This window comes from Eptatretus burgeri, chromosome 1, assembly GCF_056783735.1.
Source record: "Eptatretus burgeri isolate ZD-2024b chromosome 1, Ebu_testis_v1, whole genome shotgun sequence".
In the NCBI taxonomy this organism is placed as follows: domain Eukaryota; kingdom Metazoa; phylum Chordata; class Myxini; order Myxiniformes; family Myxinidae; genus Eptatretus; species Eptatretus burgeri.
Window position 1 is genome coordinate 66,420,904 of NC_140961.1, and position 21,970 is coordinate 66,442,873.

The 21,970-nt window shown below is 52.3% G+C and overlaps 1 protein-coding gene across 1 annotated transcript; it reads left to right on the forward strand.

Moving 5' to 3' along the window:
- The first annotated feature begins 410 nt into the window (after nt 1–410).
- On the forward strand, nt 411–21,350 carry LOC147034638 (uncharacterized). Its single transcript, XM_085886655.1, has 2 exons — nt 411–842; nt 17,089–21,350. Exon 2 carries the CDS (start codon nt 17,207–17,209, stop codon nt 19,892–19,894), a length of 2,688 nt encoding a protein of 895 aa, XP_085742781.1. The 5' UTR covers nt 411–842; nt 17,089–17,206; the 3' UTR covers nt 19,895–21,350.
- Nucleotides 21,351–21,970: the final 620 nt, after the last annotated feature.

Below are 21,970 nucleotides of genomic sequence, written 5' to 3' on the forward strand. Positions count from 1 at the left end.
CCTCCAAGCAATTCTCCGCTTGGTATTGCGTGTCAAGACGGTAGGGAGATGGGTGCTGGCGACTCCTTGCCTCGACACCGAGGGGTTTAATGGCGAGTCAGCACGAATAGGTGCAAAGTGGCGGTACGAGGACGGATTGACAGAATGTATATGGCGCCTTGAATATTCAGCGGGGGTAACGAGTTATTCTCTTACCCCGAGGAGAAAAAGTAGTATGTGTTCATGACCAAGACCAGGTCTGTGAGCACAGCTATCATAGCCAAATGCCTCGTCATCTAACTAGTGACGCGCATGAATGGATGAACGAGATTCCCACTGTCCCTATCTACTATCCAGCGAAACCACAGCCAAGGGAACGGGCTTGGCGGAATCAGCGGGGAAAGAAGACCCTTTTGAGCTTGACTCTAGCCCGATTCTGTGAAGGGACTTGAGAGGCGTAGAATAAGTGGGAGGCCCGCTGGGGCTCGCGTGGTCCGACCCCGTGAGGGGTGCAGGGCGCGCGTTGTCGCCGACGCGGAGCCGCCGGTGAAATACCACTACTCTTACCGTTCCTTTACTAACCCGGTGAGACGGGGAGTGCGGGCCCCCTGGTCGGGGGGTCCCGCGTTTCTGGTGCGAAGCCCAAGGGTCGGTCGGCGCGGCGCGCCTTCGCGTGCCTCGTGTGCGCGTCGCACGCGCTCGCCGGCGAGCGGCTCGGGCGACCCGCTCTGGGGACAGTTCCGGGCGGGGAGTTTGACTGGGGCGGTACGCCTGTCAAACGGTAACGCAGGTGTCCTAAGGCGAGCTCAGGGAGGACGGAAACCTCCCGTAGAGCAGAAGGGCGAAAGCTCGCTCGGTCTGAGGTGAGTTCGGAGCGGTTTTTGGGGTGAGTTCGGAGAGTTTCGGGTGTTAATTCATCGAGTTACGACTGTTTGAAAATCGCAGCGTCGGCGGCCATGGCGCCGAGCGCCTTGCCTAGTTGTAGGCCGCGGCGCGTTTTCTATAAAGATGGTGTTTAAAAGTCATTTCTCATCCCAATAAAGGTTGTCCTCACATGCCTGCTTTGCTAGGCTGTCGGATTGTGTAAAGATTGTCGATGGATGGCTGATGGTTGCGGTTTTTGACTTTGATGAAATGATATTAAATAATTGCGAACATTTCTCTGGAGGAATGGAGATTTTTGCTTCGATCGACGCTGCGGGTCCGTTTTAACTTCGATTTGAATTTTTTCTTCGGTTTTGATAGTCGCGAGGTTTGTTTAATCCGGGATCGTCGAGATTTTGGTTGAAATCGGATGTTTTGTGGGATTTTGGTCGGGTGTCGTGCCTCGGCATGGTGAAGCGATCCCGAGTAGTAGTTCTCCGCCTTCGTGTCGCGCCGGATCCTCCACAAGGTTTCCCTCGCCGATTTTAACCTTGAATTCAATTATGCTTCCACCCCTCGCTCGACACAAGGTCGATCGGCGCTGATATAAAACGAACTTTGCCTGAAATTCACTTTTAATGAGGTAAATGCATCGTGTATGTGTGTGGGGGTATGGAGGCGACCGAGTCTGGCAGATCGTGTGGGTTGGGAGGCCACCGAGTCTGGCAGATCTTGTGTGTGGGGTGGGTCGGGAGGCCACCTGGTCTGGCAGATCGTGTGGGTTGGGAGGTCACCTAGTCTGGCAGATCTTGTGTGTGGGGTGGGTCGGGAGGCCACCTTGTCTGGCAGATCGTGTGTGTGGGGTGGGTCGGGAGGCCACCTCGTCTGGCAGATCGTGTATGTGGGGTAGGTCGGGAGGCCACCTAGTCTGGCAGATCGTGTGGGTTGGGAGGTCACCTAGTCTGGCAGATCTTGTATGTGGGGTGGGTCGGGAGGCCACCGAGTCTGGCAGATCGTGTGGGTTGGGAGGTCACCTAGTCTGGCAGATCTTGTGTGTGGGGTGGGTCGGGAGGCCACCTTGTCTGGCAGATCGTGTGTGTGGGGTGGGTCGGGAGGCCACCTCGTCTGGCAGCCGCGGCAAAACCGGGAACTGTCCCCTCGAGGGAACGCTCACTGTCCAGGACTGGGGGAATAACGCTTACGTTTTTGAGAGTTTTAGAACACGCTTTACGCGTCTCTGTTAAAACTCCGGTGCAAACGACTCGTTTTAAGATCGTTTAAATAAAATTTAAAAAAAAAAAAAAATTTCCTCCGCGGCGTCACGGCTCCTCACGTGACGGCCTGGCGTGTGCGTGCTGACGTCATCACGCTCACGCTTTCGCTTCCCGGCGTGCAAATCGATTGGTCGACCTTACTTCACAGCTTTCGAGTTAAAGAGGCCGGAATGTCTGTCCTTTACCCTTTGTTAATCCGCGGTTATCTGAAAATAGCTTCGGAATCCCTCCTCCTCCAACTTCTGCTTTTGTCCGGCGTATTAATCACCCCCCCTCTGCCCCCACCTTCCCCTTCGGCAAATGCACGCGACACTCGACGCATCTCAATAACGAGGCCATAAAGTGCCTGAATGGATATATTTTGTATTGTGTTAGAACACGTGCGAATGCCGACACTGAGTAAACAATGTTTTGGTTGGTATGTGGCCCTCTATCATATGTTAGAACTCTCGAAGCTTCCCACACACTTTATGTGAATGAGATGGGGAAAACGTGATTTCTGCCAGCCTGTCATTTGCTCGCGTTGGCCGCCTTCAAGGGGCCGCACGAGGATATTCGGAATGATGTCGGATGCCAGAATTTTGCAGGTCGGCTCGGACGCATGGGTTATCGAACACGTACAAATGGGCCCCTCGCACGAGCTGGCTCTACGCCTACTCGCCCTTTCGATGGCCGTCGGAGGTACGGGGCGGTAGAAGTGGTCGGGCCAACAGCAACACTCACACGTAATCGTCCACAGAGGTGATATGGGCCCCCGTTGTCATCGTACGAAGGACCAACCCCCACCCACAATAGCCCCGAGAGGTAATGGGCCCCGGTAGCTATCGGTTAGGGACACACATCGTAGGCGGCACGCGTGTAATTTGACCCGACATAGGAAATCGCATGGTACGTCTGGGTAACCGTTGAGCCGAGTGGGGTGATCGAACGAGAGCGATTCGACGGGTAAGCCCAGGCCTGGACGTGTGTGTCCGAGTGGCAGACTCTCACGCGCGAGACGGAGGCCACAGGGGTCTCCGTCGTGGCCCGTCCGGCCCTCCCCGTCGAGGCGGGGGCACCGCCACTGCCGAGGGACTACGGAAAGGGGGTGGGTGACGAGCGTGCGCAGGCCTACCGTGGAGCCGGGTCCTCGGCTCGGTCGCGCTCGACTGGGACCACCGCGGACCTCGTCCGCTCGCCCTCGGGGCGGGCCAACAGGGCCTCCGTCGAATGCGCCCGGGCCGTCGGCCCACCCACGCACGACCGTGGCCTCCGGGACCCCGGTCGTGAGTTCGTCCGCTCCACCCCAATATGGATCGCCGCATCGGTTTGCAGGGGGACGCGCGATGGGGGGTGGATGGCCCTGTGGCACAGGTCTGCCCGGGCGGATGGGAATGGGTCCGGCCGTTTCCGTCGTCCGGCCCAAAGTGACGTGGCTGGACGCCCGGTCTCTCTTTCACCCCCTCACCGGAGGACCCTCGCTACATATTTCACCGACGGTTCAGGGCCAGGGTGGGACATAGCCACTATCGCGCCGACTCACCACAGCATACACATTCAACACATGCACGCATCCACTACTTCGTTTCCCTCCCTCCCTCCCAACTGATTAATTGACCGCGTGACGACGCTTTAGTGCTCGTGGTATGTCACACGCCATTGTGCATAGGGAAGTTATATCGTATTTAACTTCCACTAAACGTCCATATGGCTGGCATAGGACGCTCTCCGTTTAACCCCCTCGCCCCCCAGTCTCACTCATTTGAACGCCTTCATAGGTGACGTATGCGTCCACACTGGCCCCTTGCATTACACAAAGAAACGTCATAGTCAAGGTAGACCCCTGTTCTCAGTTTATGATCCTTGGTGTGGCTACGCATTTAATTAATAATCTTTTGTAAGCCCGATTTGATATCCGCGGTCAAGATGGCAAATTTATCCAGTGGAAAGGGGGTGAGCCACAACAGGTCATCTCGCGGGTTCCCAAGTTTCCGACTACATCTCGTGATCTGTCACGTATTAAAAAAATATATATATATCTGCTTTATTCAAGAGGGTATTCTGGATGTTTAGAGATACGATTCGCGAACTCTGATAACGATCCCTGTAAATAATGGTTGTCTTTTGACTCCAGATACTATTTTCTAAAGTAAAACAGCTTTGTGGCGACGTAACATCACGCCTGATCGGGTAGCCCGCGTGCTAACGACACATGGCGCCCGTGCAGGCTCGTTGTCGCGATCGCACACCTGCAGGAGGTTACCTCAATCTGATTGGTTAGTTTAAAATCGTCCTAAGTTGCACCAATCCTCGGTTGATTGCTGCCGTTTAAACTCCTCCCTCCCGTTACGTCTGCGATCTGTCATTGGACCGACGGTCTGTCACGTTCCTCCCCCTTCTGCATATATGGGCGTGCATAGAGTTACTCTCCACGATTTTGCTGACATTTCTTGTGCTTACGATTTCGAATCCTGTATCCGAGTGCTTTCCCAGTCCCATACACGATTCTCGCGAGCTAAGTTTAACTCTGTTGGCATTCTTAACCCTGTGGACACTTTCTCGAGTCTTGGATTACGGTTTTCAGCGAGAGACTCCCCCGTTGGTTTCTGTTTTTCTTGCTGGAAAAGTGACCGTTGCAACTTGCTCGGTACCATTTGTGGTGGTAAGTACGACTGCAGTTCTTTTTTTATGAGTGGTATATGTATGTGTATGTGTGTGCATATATATTATTGCGGATTCGCGGCACGTCGCCCACCGGACGGACAATCCAGTCGTGACCCTCTCGGACTAACGCCGGGAACCAGTCACGGGTGGACCTTTCGGTCTCACCGCGATCGAGCCAATCAGCCCCCGCGTGGGATAGGGTTGCTCGCCAAATTCGACCTCCCGAAGTACCCACACGGAGGGTAGACCGGGCGATCGCACCTCGCCGCAGGTCGACTTCGGACACGGGCCACTTAAGCGACCCGTTCCGTACTATCGGGATAACCGAGCGGTGTTATCGTCAACCTCGACGGTTCGATTAATTATCGGGCGTATTCAGCCCACTACCAACCCTTTACGTGAAGCAAGATGAGGATTCAATGAAAGAAATGACGAAGCGAAGCGGGAAACAGTTCAACACAAAGCACATTTATTCGCGATGAACGGAAAGCGCACATATACAATTCCACCAAAAGCACATAGAAAAGAAGAAGAAACACAATGCAATTTTACACAAAAAGCAAATGCGACAATGCAGATCTAATACCGATTACGCGAGCACACGGCAACACTTATACAATTTTACTTCACAGACGGCGCCGACAACACATACCCAAAACCAAGGAAAAGAACACCCTCAAAGATGAGGCGGGCCTGAGGCCGAGACCGGGTCGGGCCTACCCGTCTGGTGATGAGACGCGGAGCGGCGATGGTGCCTCAACTCCGCGGGCCTCGCGGACAGTGTCTGGTAGGGGGTGGGAAAGGGGCCCCCTTGGTCGCACTATCTCAGCGCGGGGGGAAACAGGAGGGGGTTGCTGATGCTCGGGGTATAGAGGATTTCCACTCTGCCTCGAGTCCCGTGACGAGCGTCTCCACCTCGGCCAGGTCGCGCCGTCGGCCTCCCTGGTGTGCAGCTCCCGGCACGACGCGAGCACCCCCTCGTCTGCCCTCGCCGCCTCTCCACAGCTCCGTCCCCTCCGCTCCGACTCCAACGCACACGACGACGACCAACTCCTTCTTGCTTCTTCTTCCCAACTCCACCGCCCGCGAAGTCTTAACTCCTTATTCACTTGACTGACGAACACGGTCGCTTATATAAGCCCCGTGGCTTCGCTCTCTCATCTTTGACCCCCTCCCTTCGACCTTTCACCTCGCTCCCCATTGGCCCGAGAAAAAGTGGGCGTGAATGCTTTTTGATCCATAAATTTGCATATAGCGATCGCCTTCCAACGCCCTGGAGGCGGGGCCAAATCGCCCCTCGCTCACCGATTGGACGGAACAAAAGTAGGCGTGTGTCGTTTTTGAAGCGGAAAATCCGTGGTTTTGTACACGCTGTTCGGCGCGCGCCCTGCACGAGTCCAACACCGGTACCCACAAGCGGCGCAAGAACGGTGGCGATGCGACGGTTGCGAGGGTTGACGGTCAAGGTCGTGGCTGTTGTGGTGAAGCGGCGTTGTGGTGGGTGGTTGATGTTGTGATGACTGTTGAGACGCGGTTGGCGGTGGTAATCATGGCGGTTGGTCCAAAATAAAGATAGTTAAAGAAAAACGGCTATCCTGAAGAGTCGCAGCACGCATGAATGACATGTATTCCCACTAGACACGGGTTTGGGCCTAACTCCACATATACTTACCGAGATATCTCACCTAAGGGACCTGAATGGTGGTTTGCGAATTTGGTGACCACAACACTACCCCCTCCCCTTTTTACAGACTCGTCCCGAGTCGTCAAATTTTCGTGTGCCATCATGTGTAGTTTTCCCCTAGTACATTTTACCTACGGATCCCTGAGTGCGACATTCATGGTATTCGTGTCCCCAAAATAAATAACGTGAGGGCTGCGTAACTATCTAAACAAACTCACTCACACGGACGACTTAAATAAAATTGCCGGCGCTAGGACAGACATGCCGGGGGCGCACTCATATTTACAGTACATCTTAACCTTAACTTACAAATTTTACACTAAACCATGGCCCAGGATCATTGAACTCTGCAAAAAGAAAGCAGTTAGCAGGGAGCCAGGCTGCTCGCATGCAGTCTCTGGCTCAAACAATGCAGGTGACAGGGAACGTGGCTGGCTGCTCACACGCAGTCCAAGGCCTTCCCTTTTGAACTGAACGCAGTGAACCACAACGGTGCATGGGCTGCACAACGCAGTCTCCGTGCCAGCTCAAGTGGCACACGCAATGAACACAACGAATGGATGCATGAACACAAATACGGTGCACGGGCCGCCACTGCAGGCCCGTGTTGTAGCTGCCAACAGGGCAGTTCTCGCAGCTTGCAAACTGTTGCCTTGCGGATCCTGGCGCACATGGAAATGAACAAGGGGGGGGCAAAGCAAAAATTGAACGGGGCTGGTGAACATGGGCAGTGGGCATGGCATGGCAAAGGTGAGCAGGCAAACACAGCCCGCAGAAGAAGGCCGTTGCAGGCAAACACAGCCGGCAGATGAACTGGCCGGCACAGGCCTTGAAGAAAAACAGCCAGCAGATGAAGTGGCCGGCACAGGCCTTGAAGCAAACACGGCCAGCCGATGGCACAGGCCTTGCAGCACAGCAGCTGCAGACGATCCAGCCGGCACAGACCTTGCAGCAAAACAACAGCTGCCGATGAAGTTGGCCGGCACAGGCCTTGAAGAAAAATAGCCAGCCGGCTGAAGTGGCCGGCACAGGCCTTGAAGCAAAACACGGCCAGCCGATGAAGTGGCCAGCCTTTGCCGTTCAGTGGAGGTTGGTGGAGGGAGTGCGGTGGTGCTGGCCACTCGCACAGATGCCAACCCTCCCGATTTCATCGGGAGGCTTCCGAAAATTCACCCAAACTCCCGCCCTTACGATCATTATCCTTATCCTCCCGAAATTTTGATATTTTTGCACTGTTCACTAATCAGAATGTACTAGTATGAGAATTGAATGAAAAGCATCGTCTGCTACGTATAGCTTGTGGTAACTCCATAACGTTCGCTGCTACCAAATTGTACGTAAAAAAATGCAAATTCAAATGAGGAGCAGCGAAACATTGGGTCTGGATCTCGCTTATGCGATCATGCACTGAGATTTAGTGCATGCGGTATGTGTGCAATACAGTGCATGCGGTATGTATGCACAGTGTATATGCATGCGATACGCTCACTGCATGCAGCTGGGCCCCGTACCAGCCCGGCGGTCGCGACCACCGTGCGGTGTTTAACAGCCGCTAGAGTTCTACGAGTCGCGCTGCAGCTGTGGAACATCGACTTCGAAGTTACCGATGCTTCAAGCCCTCGATGTTGATTACGAAATGGCAGAAAAGAAGCTTACGAAGACTAAGAAATGGTCTCAGAAGTACAAGACCGAATACAGTCTCCAATACCCGTGTATTCGAAAGTCTGAAAGAGGAATTCATCATGCGTATTGTACAGTATGCAGCGTTGATATTTCAGTTGAGCACGGAGGTCGCGATGATATTCGGAAGCACGTTGGAAGCAAACGGCACACAGACATTGCAAAGGAGAGATCTTCGAGCACGAGTACCGGTACACTTCTGAATTATTTCACCAAACAAGGGACAAGCGAGGAAGAGGATGTTACCCGAGCGGAACTTCTCTTTAGTGGATTTATTGTGGAACATAACTTGCCCATATCAGTCTCAGATCATGCTGGACCTCTATTTCAAAAGATGTTTCCAGATTCAAAAGTTGCTTCAAAGTATGGATGTGCAAGAACAAAAACTTCAGCAATAATTGGTGTTGTCAAATGTTACTGCTTCATCTATTGCCGATATTGCTAGACTAGCTCCATTTAGCCTAGCTACAGACGGTAGCAATGACAGTGGTGAGGCCCAGCTATATCCTGTCCTGATTTCGTACTATGACAACAGTGCTGGGATTGTGAAGCAAGGTTTGCTAAGTTTGCCTGCGTGCAAACAAGATTCCACTGGAGAAAACATTTTCAAACTGCTTGATCATGAGTTCAGTGACAGGAAAATTCCGTGGGGAAATTGTGTTTCCTTTTGTGCTGATAATGCCTCTGTCATGGTGGGCAAGCACAAAGGAGTCGCTGCTTATATCCACAAACAAAATCCAGAGTGCTACATCATGGGATGCCCTTGCCATATGATGCACAATACGGCCAAGAAGGCGGCTCAGGCCTTACCCATTGAATTAGATGACTTTCTCATCGATATTTAATACTACTTGGACAAAAGTAGTAAACGCGTCAAAGGAGTGAAAGCACTGCAAGAACTCTGTGATGCCCCGACACAAGATTCTGAAGCATGTCGCAACAAGGTGGCTGTCCCTTGGTCAGTGCCTAGACAGGCTGATTGAACAGTGGGAGCCACTTCGCCTCTTCTTCAAAGAAGAAGTACGAAGAAAAATGCAACCAACTGTAGCCAAGACTCTAACAACGAGCAAGAAGGACGGCACTGTATCTACTGCCAGTACTGGCACTGCAGGATCAAGCACTAGTGGAGCAGCATTCACCACTACCACTGCAGTATCTGCTGCGAAGAAGACAGCAGGGACAGCACCAAAACCAATGCTGAGAGCAGGTAGCATCACCGGCCCTTCATCACGTTCATCTACAAAGCAGATCCCTTCAGAGTCGAGAAAGACTGTGATAGTCCCATCTACAGGCAAAGAAGGACCCAAGTTAAGTTCTGCTTTTGCCAAATCACTTGATAGAAGCTCAGCAAAACCTTCGAATCAGAGGTCTTCTTCCTTGGCTGCACCTACCTCAAGCTCTCTCCTCAAACGTAAAATTGGATCTGGTACTACGAGTCTGACCTCTTCTGCTGGCAGTAAACGCAAGTGTGATCGCCCTGCGGCTAAGTGTACTACGAGTTCTACAACTAAAAGCGCATCTTCCTCAAACACTGTGCAGGAATCTAGAGAAAAACGTGTCAACAGGATGTTCTTGTCTCCACAAACAAAACTCTATTGTTTCTTCCTTCGATATGCTAACAAGCTTTTTGAGAAGGGGAATCTTCTGCTCCAAAGAGACGAACCCTGTATTCATCTCCTGCACGGAGAATTGAATGGTCTTCTGAAAGATATCTTCGTACGGTTTTTGAAACCATCGGTGTCATCGGTTGCTCTGGTAAATGTACCCTTCTCTGACAGAAATCATCAGAAGAATGATGAGGACCTCATGATTGGGAACGATGCCAAACTGTATATAAGGGAACAAAGGAGTCTCAAGAAATCCACCTTCACTCTGAGTGAGTCAGACATCCAAGGTTTCTTCAGTGCAGTTCGCTCATATTATGTGAAAGCCTGCAATTACATCTTCAAAACCTGGCCGCTAGATGATGAATTAGCCAAGCATGCTCAGGTGCTGGATGTTAAGCTACACCAAGAAGTGGGGTTTGACTGTGTGGAGTTTTTCATCAAGAAATTCCCCTGTCTGTTCAGTGGCGGTGATAGTGACATAGACAATCTTGAGAGTGAATTCGCTCACTACCAGGCAGACGCCTCCATAGCTACAATTGCTACTGAGACAGTGAGAGTGGATGAGCAGTGGCATCGGATTTCACAGCTCACAGATCCCTGCACTGGTGCCAAGAAGTATCCTAATTTGAGCAAAGTGATGAAGGGAATCTTGGTCATTCCTCATTCGAACGCATCATGTGAGCGGGCACTCAGTCTTGTACGGAAGAATCATACTGAATTTCGTCCCAATTTGAGTGTCAAAACCCTGGAAGCTCTCTTAATTGAAAAACTAGCTCATAGCACCCCTTGCTACCAGAGAGAATACAGCAAAGACATAATCAGAAGGGCTAAAAGAGCCACACAGCTGTCACTCAGCAAAGCTGCCATGGAAAAAGCAAGCAGCAGTAGTACCAGCCAGTAAGGTAAGAAAAATATTGCTTCTTTTGTGCTTTTTGTTAATCTTTGATTGTCCCCTAACTTACTAATATTAACATACATGTAACATTAAAAAGTGCACAATTTTCCCCTTTTATTGTTCAAAAAGTGGGAATTATTAACATGTTAAATGCTCCAAAATAGGGCTCAGAGGGCACTAGAGAGCATCTAGAACCCCAGAGCTTCCATGGCCCTAAGGCGGGCCCTGGACCCCGCCGCAAGGGTCGAGCGCTCCGCGCTCGAGATGTGCGCTTTGCGCACATTATTTGGTGTCGGTTGCAAATCCTCCCTAATTCTGATTTCCAAAAGTTGGCATCTCTGCACTCGGAAGGCGGGCTCGGACCTACCTACCTGTCTCCCTCCCAACCTATCGCCTTTGCCTGTCACTGTACATACCCCCTCCCTTAATTTGTCAAACCCCAATTTAGCCCCAACTTATTTTTTTGTTGTTTTTATTTTTACTTCCCCAGTATAAATCGTCCCCTAACCCCCTCTATCGTCCTTGTTCGGCTAACCTATCCTGTCACCTAGCCTACTCCCAACCCCTACGTTCCCTTCCCGGAGGGGAATAAGGGAGAGCTAGCGTCCTGTGTCGAGGCCCAACGAAGCCTCAGAATGGCCTCCCCAGAGTTCGGCGATCTAACCCAAAGTGGGTCCAGCGGCCCACAACGAGAGTGAGGGGATGGATGGTGCGGAGGGGTACATCTCCTAATCTACCCTATCCATTTAACTGTTAAACTACCCCGGGGCTTTCAACAAGCGCCTCTCGCTTAAACTATTGGTTCTATAAACCCAGATTCCCGTCGCCTGTGTTGGTGTCCTCACAATTTCGGGCCTCTCCCCCCAATTTTCTCTCCGTGCCCTCACACGGTCTCATGGCTGGGACACGTGGCTCCCTTTGGCAGGCACGACCCTCTGCCGATTCTCCCGCTATGGCACCCCCGGGCACTACACTGCCTCCGAGCCTACCAGCTCCCTAACACCGGGGAGTGCCCCCCATGGCACCTCCCCTGAATCGCACACGTGGCATGCCGGCTTCCCAGGCCCCTTTCCGAGGGTCACCCGTGCCCACAACACTGCCCACGCGGCTAATGGCGCCCCGGGCCCCCGCACCAAGCAGGCGCACCCGTGCCCACTACGCTATCCCGGCCCTCCATGGGCCCTTGGCCTACCACGGCCGACTTGCCTGGTGCCCGGGGTACCCACTCAGCGATACTCACCTTTCGCAGCCACGCTCCCAAGCCCGTCAACAGGGCTCCTGCACCCCTCCAAACGGGTTTCGAGCCGACTTCCCCACCAACAACAAAACGACCTCCATTTTTAAAATTTGACTAACCCCCTAACTCACTCTACACTGACCCCGGGAGTCCCTTGGGCGGGAGTCACTCCTCCCCCCAATCACTCATCGCACCATGCATTCCCCATTCACTCCACACACACAGACCCGCTGGCCTCACTCACTCATCATGTACTCACCTCACAACTCTTCAACACACACACCGCTGAACTCTGCCATCCTTCTAACTACATCCCCTAACTAACTCGTGCTCCCACGTCGTCCCTTAAACTATAGCACGTTCCTTTTAACGCTACGTAGCTAAACTACGTCCCCTCTACACATTCACAAGTCTGTCCATGTCCTCAAAATAATCCATTTTATTTCCCAACCTAAAGCTGGCTACAATCCCTCTACCTAATCCATTCCACGGACTCCATGAGGACTTACCCCTGCCCCATGAAGTCGGTCTAACTAAGCTAACCCTTCCCCCTAACTAGTTTCCATCCTGTGCCCAGGTAAGGGGGTCTTCCACCCCTTGCCCAGGAATCCTTTGCACCCGAAAGTGAGGCTTACTGTTTTTTTTTTTTGTTTTTTTTTTTCCATGCGCAGCACCTGCGCGGCAACTCAGAGCTCGCGCACTTTGCACCTGCCCGTGACGTCATGCAGCTGCACGTGTTCCTCGTCCCTCCTTGGACGGTACCATCCGGCAGAGATACCCCTCCTGCCGGATTCCAACCCCACGTGCAGCCATGGCGTCACCGTGCGCATAAAAAAAACACAAGCCCCACGTCTCGAGGGGTTCCCCACGCGAACACATGTGCTTTGCCCGTTGGAGCTTAACACACACGATCGCGTGGAGAACCCGTCCGGTCCAAATCCGAAATCCTGCCTAAACTTTGTCCGTCCGCGGGATCGGCAAATCCACCGCTGGCGTTTCCGGACCGGGACTTCACTCTCGCAAGCGAGCACGTGACGGCCTCGTGCGTTGCACAGCACGGACCGCGTGCTCACTGCTGGGTGAACCCGGCACGGTCCCCGAAACAACTACAGCCGCTACTCGGCTTTCTTTCCTCTGTCGTCGTCGTCGCCATTCCACACACGCACTCCCGCGTGTTACGACGCTCACACTCCATACCATTACATTCACACCGGGAGACGCGGCTGCGTGCTCCCGCATGCCCACCGACATCTCCCTTACATACCGCTCTCTCACACACACGGTCTCCCTTGCATTCAGCCGTTCACTCACGCATGCGACCTCCCTCGCACACGTGGCTCCACGCACTCGCGGCCTTTCACTCACTCGTGGTGCCTCATCCACACACCGTCCCTGACTCACACACGCGGGGGAACTCACCTGCGGTGCCTCACTCACACACCGTGCCTCACTCACACACGCGAGGGCACTCACCCGTGGTGCCTCATTCACACACACGGCGACACTCACACACGGTGCCTCATCCACACACGGCGTGCTGGGAAGCACGTACTCCGGCACCATCGCCTCCACACCACTCACACACGGGGTCGCTTCCACACACGGGGACGCACTCACGCCTTGCACCACACACACAGGGACAACCACACTGGGGATTTGTGTCCCCACAAGGGTCTCCGGGGCCTCTATACCCCCCAAGCTCTCCGTGCACCTGTTCGCAGCACTCGTCCCCTCAACCTCGCAAAGCACGACCGAACCCACCTGGTCGTGATCCGCCTCAAGGGGGCAGACTCCCTCCCCTCGTTCCTTGAGGAGGCCATCCATGTGCTCGCACTGGGTCTCTACCCAGTCCGCCAGCTCACCCCCATTATCCTCCACTACCTCCGTGTGTGTGTGTGCGTCACTTTCCCCGTCTGCATCGTGCAGTCTCTCCTCTATTTTTTCTGTCTCCCGTGTCTCTATACATTTATAAGTTTCTGTTGTCGTCACCTCGTGTCTCGTCTCGCACGTTTTGGTCTCCCCATTTAATTTTTCCCTTTCGGTCACCGTCGATTCCTCTGTCACGACCCTCGCCCAACACGCCCCCCGAATTATTTTTTTACCCGCCTCCACCGCGGTCCTGTCAGCCGTTGCACCCCCTTCCAGCTCGTTTGCTCCCACACGTGGAGTCGCCATTCCCAGCTCCCTGGTCACGGCCTTCATGCCCGCCTGCAGGCATCGGCCCATGTTCTGCGTCTCACCCCGTAGCTCTTTCATTTCTTCCTTCATGTTTGTTTCCATTCCGTTCATTTGTTGTGTATTCGCATCCAATTTTTGTGTATTCGCATCCATCTTTTCGTTCATTTGTTGTGTATTCGCATCCATCTTTTCATCCATTTTTTGTGTATTCGCATCCATCCTCGTTTTTACTTCGTCCATTTGCTTGTTCATGTTCGCATTCATCTTCGCTGTCATTACCGCCAGCATGGCGCATAGCTGGGCCATGTCGGGTGCGCTTGAGTGAGCCGTTTCGGCAGGGGTTGGGGAAGGGTTTTGGTGGAGAGGGGGGGGGAGGTGTCATACACCGCGGCCGCTGCCGCACCCATTTCGGGCTCTGGGTTCAGTTGGGCGAGTTCATGTTCCTGCACAATCAACATTTCCTGCACGGGGATTCCATCCTGGACCATGGATTCTACACATTCTACATCCATTTCTAATACCCCCGGCTCCCGCTCGCCTTGAGACGCCATCTTGCTTCTCTTAAAGGGTTAATTTGAATCGCTCGTAATTTGGAGGGAATCGGGGGTCGCTTCTCTCACCCCTGGACCGATTCCCGTGAATTTAGCCGGAGACAGGAGAGCCCGTTTTCCTGTTCTCCGATACCAGTGTCGCGAGGAGGGCGATGGATTTGTATCGCACGACCTGACACCAGTGTTACGAATTCGCGCCCGCCGGCGTGCTGACGGCCACGTAACTCGAATCGCGGCACGTCGCCCACCGGACGGACAATCCAGTCGTGACCCTCTCGGACTAACGCCGGGAACCAGTCACGGGTGGACCTTTCGGTCTCACCGCGATCGAGCCAATCAGCCCCCGCGTGGGATAGGGTTGCTCGCCAAATTCGACCTACCTAAGTACCCACACGGAGGGTAGACCGGGCGATCGCACCTCGCCGCAGGTCGACTTCGGACACGGGCCACTTAAGCGACCCGTTCCGTACTATCGGGATAACCGAGCGGTGTTATTCGTCGACCTCGACGGTTCGATTAATTATCGGGCGTATTCAGCCCACTACCAACCCTTTACGTGAAGCAAGATGAGGATTCAATGAAAGAAATGACGAAGCGAAGCGGGAAACAGTTCAACACAAAGCACATTTATTCGCGATGAACGGAAAGCGCACATATACAATTCCACCAAAAGCACATAGAAAAGAAGAAGAAACACAATGCAATTTTACACAAAAAGCAAATGCGACAATGCAGATCTAATACCGATTACGCGAGCACACGGCAACACTTATACAATTTTACTTCACAGACGGCGCCGACAACACATACCCAAAACCAAGGAAAAGAACACCCTCAAAGATGAGGCGGGCCTGAGGCCGAGACCGGGTCGGGCCTACCCGTCTGGTGATGAGACGCGGAGCGGCGATGGTGCCTCAACTCCGCGGGCCTCGCGGACAGTGTCTGGTAGGGGGTGGGAAAGGGGCCCCCTTGGTCGCACTATCTCAGCGCGGGGGGAAACAGGAGGGAGTTGCTGATGCTCGGGGTATAGAGGATTTCCACTCTGCCTCGAGTCCCGCGACGAGCGTCTCCACCTCGGCCAGGTCGCGCCGTCGGCCTCCCTGGTGTGCAGCTCCCGGCACGACGCGAGCACCCCCTCGTCTGCCCTCGCCGCCTCTCCACAGCTCCGTCCCCTCCGCTCCGACTCCAACGCACACGACGACGACCAACTCCTTCTTGCTTCTTCTTCCCAACTCCACCGCCCGCGAAGTCTTAACTCCTTATTCACTTGACTGACGAACACGGTCGCTTATATAAGCCCCGTGGCTTCGCTCTCTCATCTTTGACCCCCTCCCTTCGACCTTTCACCTCGCTCCCCATTGGCCCGAGAAAAAGTGGGCGTGAATGCTTTTTGATCCATAAATTTGCATATAGCGATCGCCTTCCAACGCCCTGGAGGCGGGGCCAAATCGCCCCTCGCTCACCGATTGGACGGAACAAAAGTGGGCGTGTGTCGTTTTTGATCCGTTTTTGAAGCGGAAAATCCGTGGTTTTGTACACGCTGTTCGGCGCGCGCCCTGCACGAGTCCAACACCGGTACCCACAAGCGGCGCAAGAACGGTGGCGATGCGACGGTTGCGAGGGTTGACGGTCAAGGTCGTGGCTGTTGTGGTGAAGCGGCGTTGTGGTGGGTGGTTGATGTTGTGACGACTGTTGAGACGCGGTTGGCGGTGGTAATCATGGCGGTTGGTCCAAAATAAAGATAGTTAAAGAAAAACGGCTATCCTGAAGAGTCGCAGCACGCATGAATGACATGTATTCCCACTAGACACGGGTTTGGGCCTAACTACACATATACTTACCGAGATATCTCACCTAAGGGACCTGAATGGTGGTTTGCGAATTTGGTAACCACAACAATATATATATATATATATATATATATATATATATATATATATATATATATATATATATATATATATATATATATATATATATATATATATATATATACTAATCTGCCTCGCCGGAATGATGATACAAAGTAATTCAAGAGTCTAGCAGTATAAGCTTTATTTCAATCTGATGCTGGGTATGGCTTTCAAATTCAACTGACGGTTGCGCAGGGGAGGGGAAACTCCGACACATGGCCTTACAAGTCCCCTCTTCCATAAATTTAAGAAGAAAAAAAAAATTGTGGATTTTTTCAACCACGTTTCCCCCATACGTCCGATAGGCTGCCATCGCCTCTAGGATATGTTACGTATGGGTGAGGGGGTATTGCTTCATTGCCGACTTCACATATGATAGTCGTACTCTAACTACTATAAATGTTTGACCACCCTCTTAGACTTAGGTATCGAAGAGTCGGAGTGGTCGCTCACTGCCTTTGTCCAGGGTGTGTATATGACAGCCATCAGCATGGCCGGGTTCGTTCCCGATGCACTCCTTGTAAAGGCAATCATTTTAACCCATCTCTTCCTCCCTTGCTCTACACTTCTACCCCTCCCGTAGCCCTCGACTTCCTGAGGCCCCACTGCAGGTTGGAGCTGAGAGAGCATTGACTCCTCCTGGTAAGTCCCCGAAGGCTCCAAGTTCGGCCCAGGTAAGTAGTGTGCCCATAGCTGTCACGATGCCTTGGGCTGAGGTGAGAGCAAAGAAGAGGCGCCGCACTACTAACATGCCATGCACACACGACCCTCCCGGTTCCCCATCTCAATTGGGAATTATCCCCGGCACAAGCAGGATCCCTATCCCCCGACATGACGTCCCTTCAGAGGACGGACAGATGGCCTGTTCCTCTAGTGGTAAGTGGTACATAGAAGCCCCATCGGATTGGCTGTATCCCAACCCTCATCTCAGACTGGACGCAAGGTTGATTGACGATGACGACGACGGTACAAACATTCCCTCCGGACTAGGGACACAGGATCCGGGCTGCTCCCTTCCTGAACGACGTGTCCAAACTGACCTCGCAACCGGCGACGCGACGGATAAAGGTAAAGCTTGGGTAAGTGGACGCACCACGCACAAATTTACCGACATACACCACTCACACGTAAACCGGGCGATGAGAAGGATGGATTCAAAGGTCGAGGAGAACGCCAAAACTAAACCCTCTCTGATGCAATCCCCACCTAAGGATAAGGTACCCGTTAAACCAACTTGGGCTTCAAACCACCCCCTTCCAGTACCTCTCCGCCTCGACGTCCGCCACCCTTATGGTGGCTACTCCTGCCCTTGTGGTGTAAGCTTCGACGACTTGTGCCCCTTCTTTCGGCACGTCCATGCATCCCATCCCCGCGCCATTGTATCCTGCCAATGCGATATTTGCGACTATTCCTCAAATAACTTACACGGCCTACTCTGCCACATTCCAAAGTGCATGCGCGACACGGGCGACTGGACCCCCGATCACTTTATCCATAAGTGCACTAATTGTAGTACCCGCTTTTGCACCGAAGGTGGCCTATCCCAACACTTAAGATTACGTCACCCGGATGTCTGGAACCGCATAAAGATCGATAGAATTAAGCAAAAAAGGGCCCGCGGACCTGATCGGGGTAGTAGCGGATCAACCTGGACGGCTAGAGAGACTCAAAAGTTAGCGGGTTTAGAAAAAGAATTTGGACAACTCAAAAATGCTAATATCCTCATCTCAGGTCACCTCCCAGGTAAAACTTTAAAGCAAATTCGGGACAAGCGGAGGTACATGGCCCGCTCCCGACCACTAGGTATCGAAAAACCAACTCTCAGACCTAATACGGCTGTCATTCCTCAAACACAGGACTTGGGGGAGTTTCCTCCCGGGGAAATAGACCCATGCATACCAAACCTCGGACGGTCTTCGGCACCCATCGACGTCAGCGGAACTTCGGGGAGAAGTGTGCGTCTTTTGCAACAATTTTGGAATAGATGTAGGATCACCCAACGTCGGACCGACAACCGTAAACGGAGGCGAACGGGGAATCCCAGGAGGCGTTTCGGCAACGAGAAAAGATGGGCGCCGCGCTATCCCACGACGACCTGCGGTCTCCCCCGCCCCAAAATAATGCACTTTAGGCGTCTAGAAACACTGCGTCGGCAAAGCAGCGCCCGATTCGCATCAACAATCCTTGACAATAAACCAGTCACTAAATGTACCATCGACGGAGACATGATATTTAAGGATTTCCAGAACAAATGGGAATCGCCGGACAAATTCCAAATGCTAGAAGGCTTTCATGCCACTGGAGGGAGCGATAACCTAGGTAGGGTAGGAGAAACGGTCACACAAGATGAAATCGACAGGGCCCTGGAACAATTAAAACTGGATAGTGCACCAGGACCGGACGGAGTTAAACCTCGGACACTTATAGCAGTAGAGAACAGATATAAGTCGCTGAAAAGATTGTTTAACAGCTGGATAGACGACGGGGTCATACCCCCACAAATTAAGGCGTGCCGTTCGATACTAATCCCGAAGACAGCCGACCCCGACCAACTAATGAGTCTAACTAACTGGAGACCGCTCACCATCAGTTCGACTATCGCGAGGACCTTTAGCCGTATCCTCACCAATAGACTTAGCGAAGCCATCCCAACTTGTCCGCGTCAACGAGGTTTTATTAAGGCGCCAGGCTGCAGCGAAAACGTGGCGACGCTCGCTAACACGATGAGAGAGGCGAAGTGCAACAAAAAGACCCTAGCCGTCATAATGATTGACTTTGCGAAAGCTTTCGACTCCGTCTCCCACAACCATATTTGCGCTGCTCTTCGAGCTAAATCTATCCCTGCGAATACAATCAAGTTAATCGCAAGTACCTTCATCGGAGCCACGACCGCGTTTGACAAACACGGGGAAAAGAAGATTCGACTTCAAAAAGGGGTTAAACAGGGTGACCCGCTATCGCCCCTTCTATTTAACTGGGCACTTGATCACCTTACTACAAAATTAGAGAGCACCGGGTCTCCTTACCTATTCAGGGCAAGAGGCTCAGGCAATTCGGAGCTTCGCAAAACCCTAAAAGATTGCGCTACACGGGAGAAGGGCGTTTACTTTTATTGTAGGAACGAAAGTGAAGCGTGCGGAATGGACAGACAGGAATATGACGTGAAGGAGGTCAGGGAAATTGAGGTGCTTGGATCGATCTACCCCAGAAGGAGACGCCCAGGTGAGGAAAATCAATTTGACGGCACCAGTAGAAGGGCAAGAAAGCAGTGTCTTGACAACCAATGGACCTGTATGGTACGATTCGCCTGTTTGGCGTTCGCTGATGACCTGACTCTGGTCAGTGGGTGTTGGCAGGGTATGCAGGTTAATTTGGACATCGTGAAATGATTCTGTGACAACACCGGGCTCAATCTCAATTTGGCAAAAACCAAGGGGTTTTTCATGCAGCATGACCGGAACCACGGTGCTCTCTATAACAACTGCGATAATTGGACCTTTGGGGAGGAGGAGATTGGCATGCTTGGCCCCGAACAACACGTCAGCTATCTTGGCACCAGGATTAGCCCAATGTCAATCTTCCACCTCAAAAATCTGCCCCCAATTATTAACGATTGGCTCAACAACATTAGGGACGCCCCGATTAGAGCTACGACCCGGGCCTCCTTGATTAAACTACACCTCATCCCGAGGCTTCTCCATCAATTGGTGCATAGTGACACCCCTCAGAATCAGCTCCACCAAATTGACCAAACTATCAAATGGCTATAAAACGTGCACTCCATCTCCCGGCACAAACTCCGGACGGCTTCCTTTACACCAAAACACGGGATGGGGAATGGGAATTATAAACCTGAGTCAAGCTGTCCCACGTATCCGAGCGGCCTAGGATTGGGCGCTGATGCACTCCACCGACGGGGTGACCCAGGCCATTTCCATGGGCTCCTCTACCGGCGCCTCCATCCAATCTCGGTTCACCAAATTAGGCCTGCAATTAAACACATCGGGAAGCATTTCAACTATCGGCTGGCGCAACAAAATCCGGAAGCGCTGGTACGCCCAACAAGTGTATGGTCTTGGTGCGGCCGCATTCCACAATGACACGATATCCAATGCCTGGCTATGCAATTTGAAGCTGGGTCGAATTCGGCATACATTGGAAGCTCTGCAATTGCGGTCTAACACCTACCCTGTCAAGGCCGCGCTGACCAGGGGACGGCCTGATGCGGACGCGGCCTGTAGGCTCTGTCACAGAATTGGAAACCCTCTTCCACGTCCTTTCTGTCTGTCCAGCGGTAAAACAGAATCTCATTCGACGACACCACCGGATCTGCGACATGCTAGCTCAGGTTGCGGTAAGAAACGGCTGGCACTGCGAGAGGGAAAGAACAATCACCGGGAAACAGGGGGAAAAGTACAGACCGGATTTGATTTGTACCAAACAAGGACAACCGTCTAAAGTCCTGGATGTTACGATCGTGTTTGAAAGACATCCCCAAACACTTGAGTTAGCCTTTAGAGCCAAACATCAGAAATATAAAATCTTACGGGAGCTTTTGGAACATGAACTAGGATCGCAGCAAATTGAGGTGCAAGGCTTTCCCGTGGGAGCGAGGGGTAAATGGTTGCCCCATAATTCCTTAGTCTTTGGAAAATTGGGTGACAATAATGTCAGACGGACAGCCATAAAAATATCCAAGATGGCCTTACTGATGTCTCTCGATATACTGGGCGCGTTTACTCGAGAATTCCCCTACACATAGATGTGACGACCTCCCATGTTACTGAAGTTTCACTTTCACCCATGCGATGAACCTCGCCCTTCCCCCAATTCCTTAGCCCCTGTTCCCCTACAGGGAAATGGAGGGGGAAAAAAAAAGTATATATATATATATATATATATATATATATATATATATATATATATATATATATATATATATATATATATATATATATATATATATATATATAAAACCATCTAACATCTCACCTTGCTTGTATATACAAATGCATAATTGTGTGTAATAAAATTTGTTATAAGGTTCATTTAGAATAATAACCCTGCATCTATATAGTCACGATTTAGTGTAGGAGCACTTCTATACCCATACGCATATATCGATGGTGGTAGGACGACCATTTGGCCCCCTCTGGTCGTACCCACCCTGCGTGTTAGGAAACTGAGCGCCGAGCTCCTCTCTATCACGACCTCCCACTATCCCGCAGCCCCTTCCCTATCCCGCTGTTCCTCCCCCTCTTCCGTCCTTCTGTTTTGTTTCCCACATCCCTGTTAACAGACCATCTAGGTGCAGCAGTTCGTCACTGACATCGGTGATACGTCACTCTGGAAGAAAAACAGCACGAGACCCCCCTGCTCGCCCGCCAGGCAAATGAAGCACCGTCGCAACCTGGACGGTGAAGGACTGCACGGAACTGAATCATGGGAAACATCAGCATCGACAA

Excerpts from the sequence above, each read along its gene's own strand:
- LOC147034638 (XM_085886655.1), top strand. The coding sequence starts at position 17,207 with ATGCCTTGGGCTGAGGTGAGAGCAAAGAAGAGGCGCCGCACTACTAAC.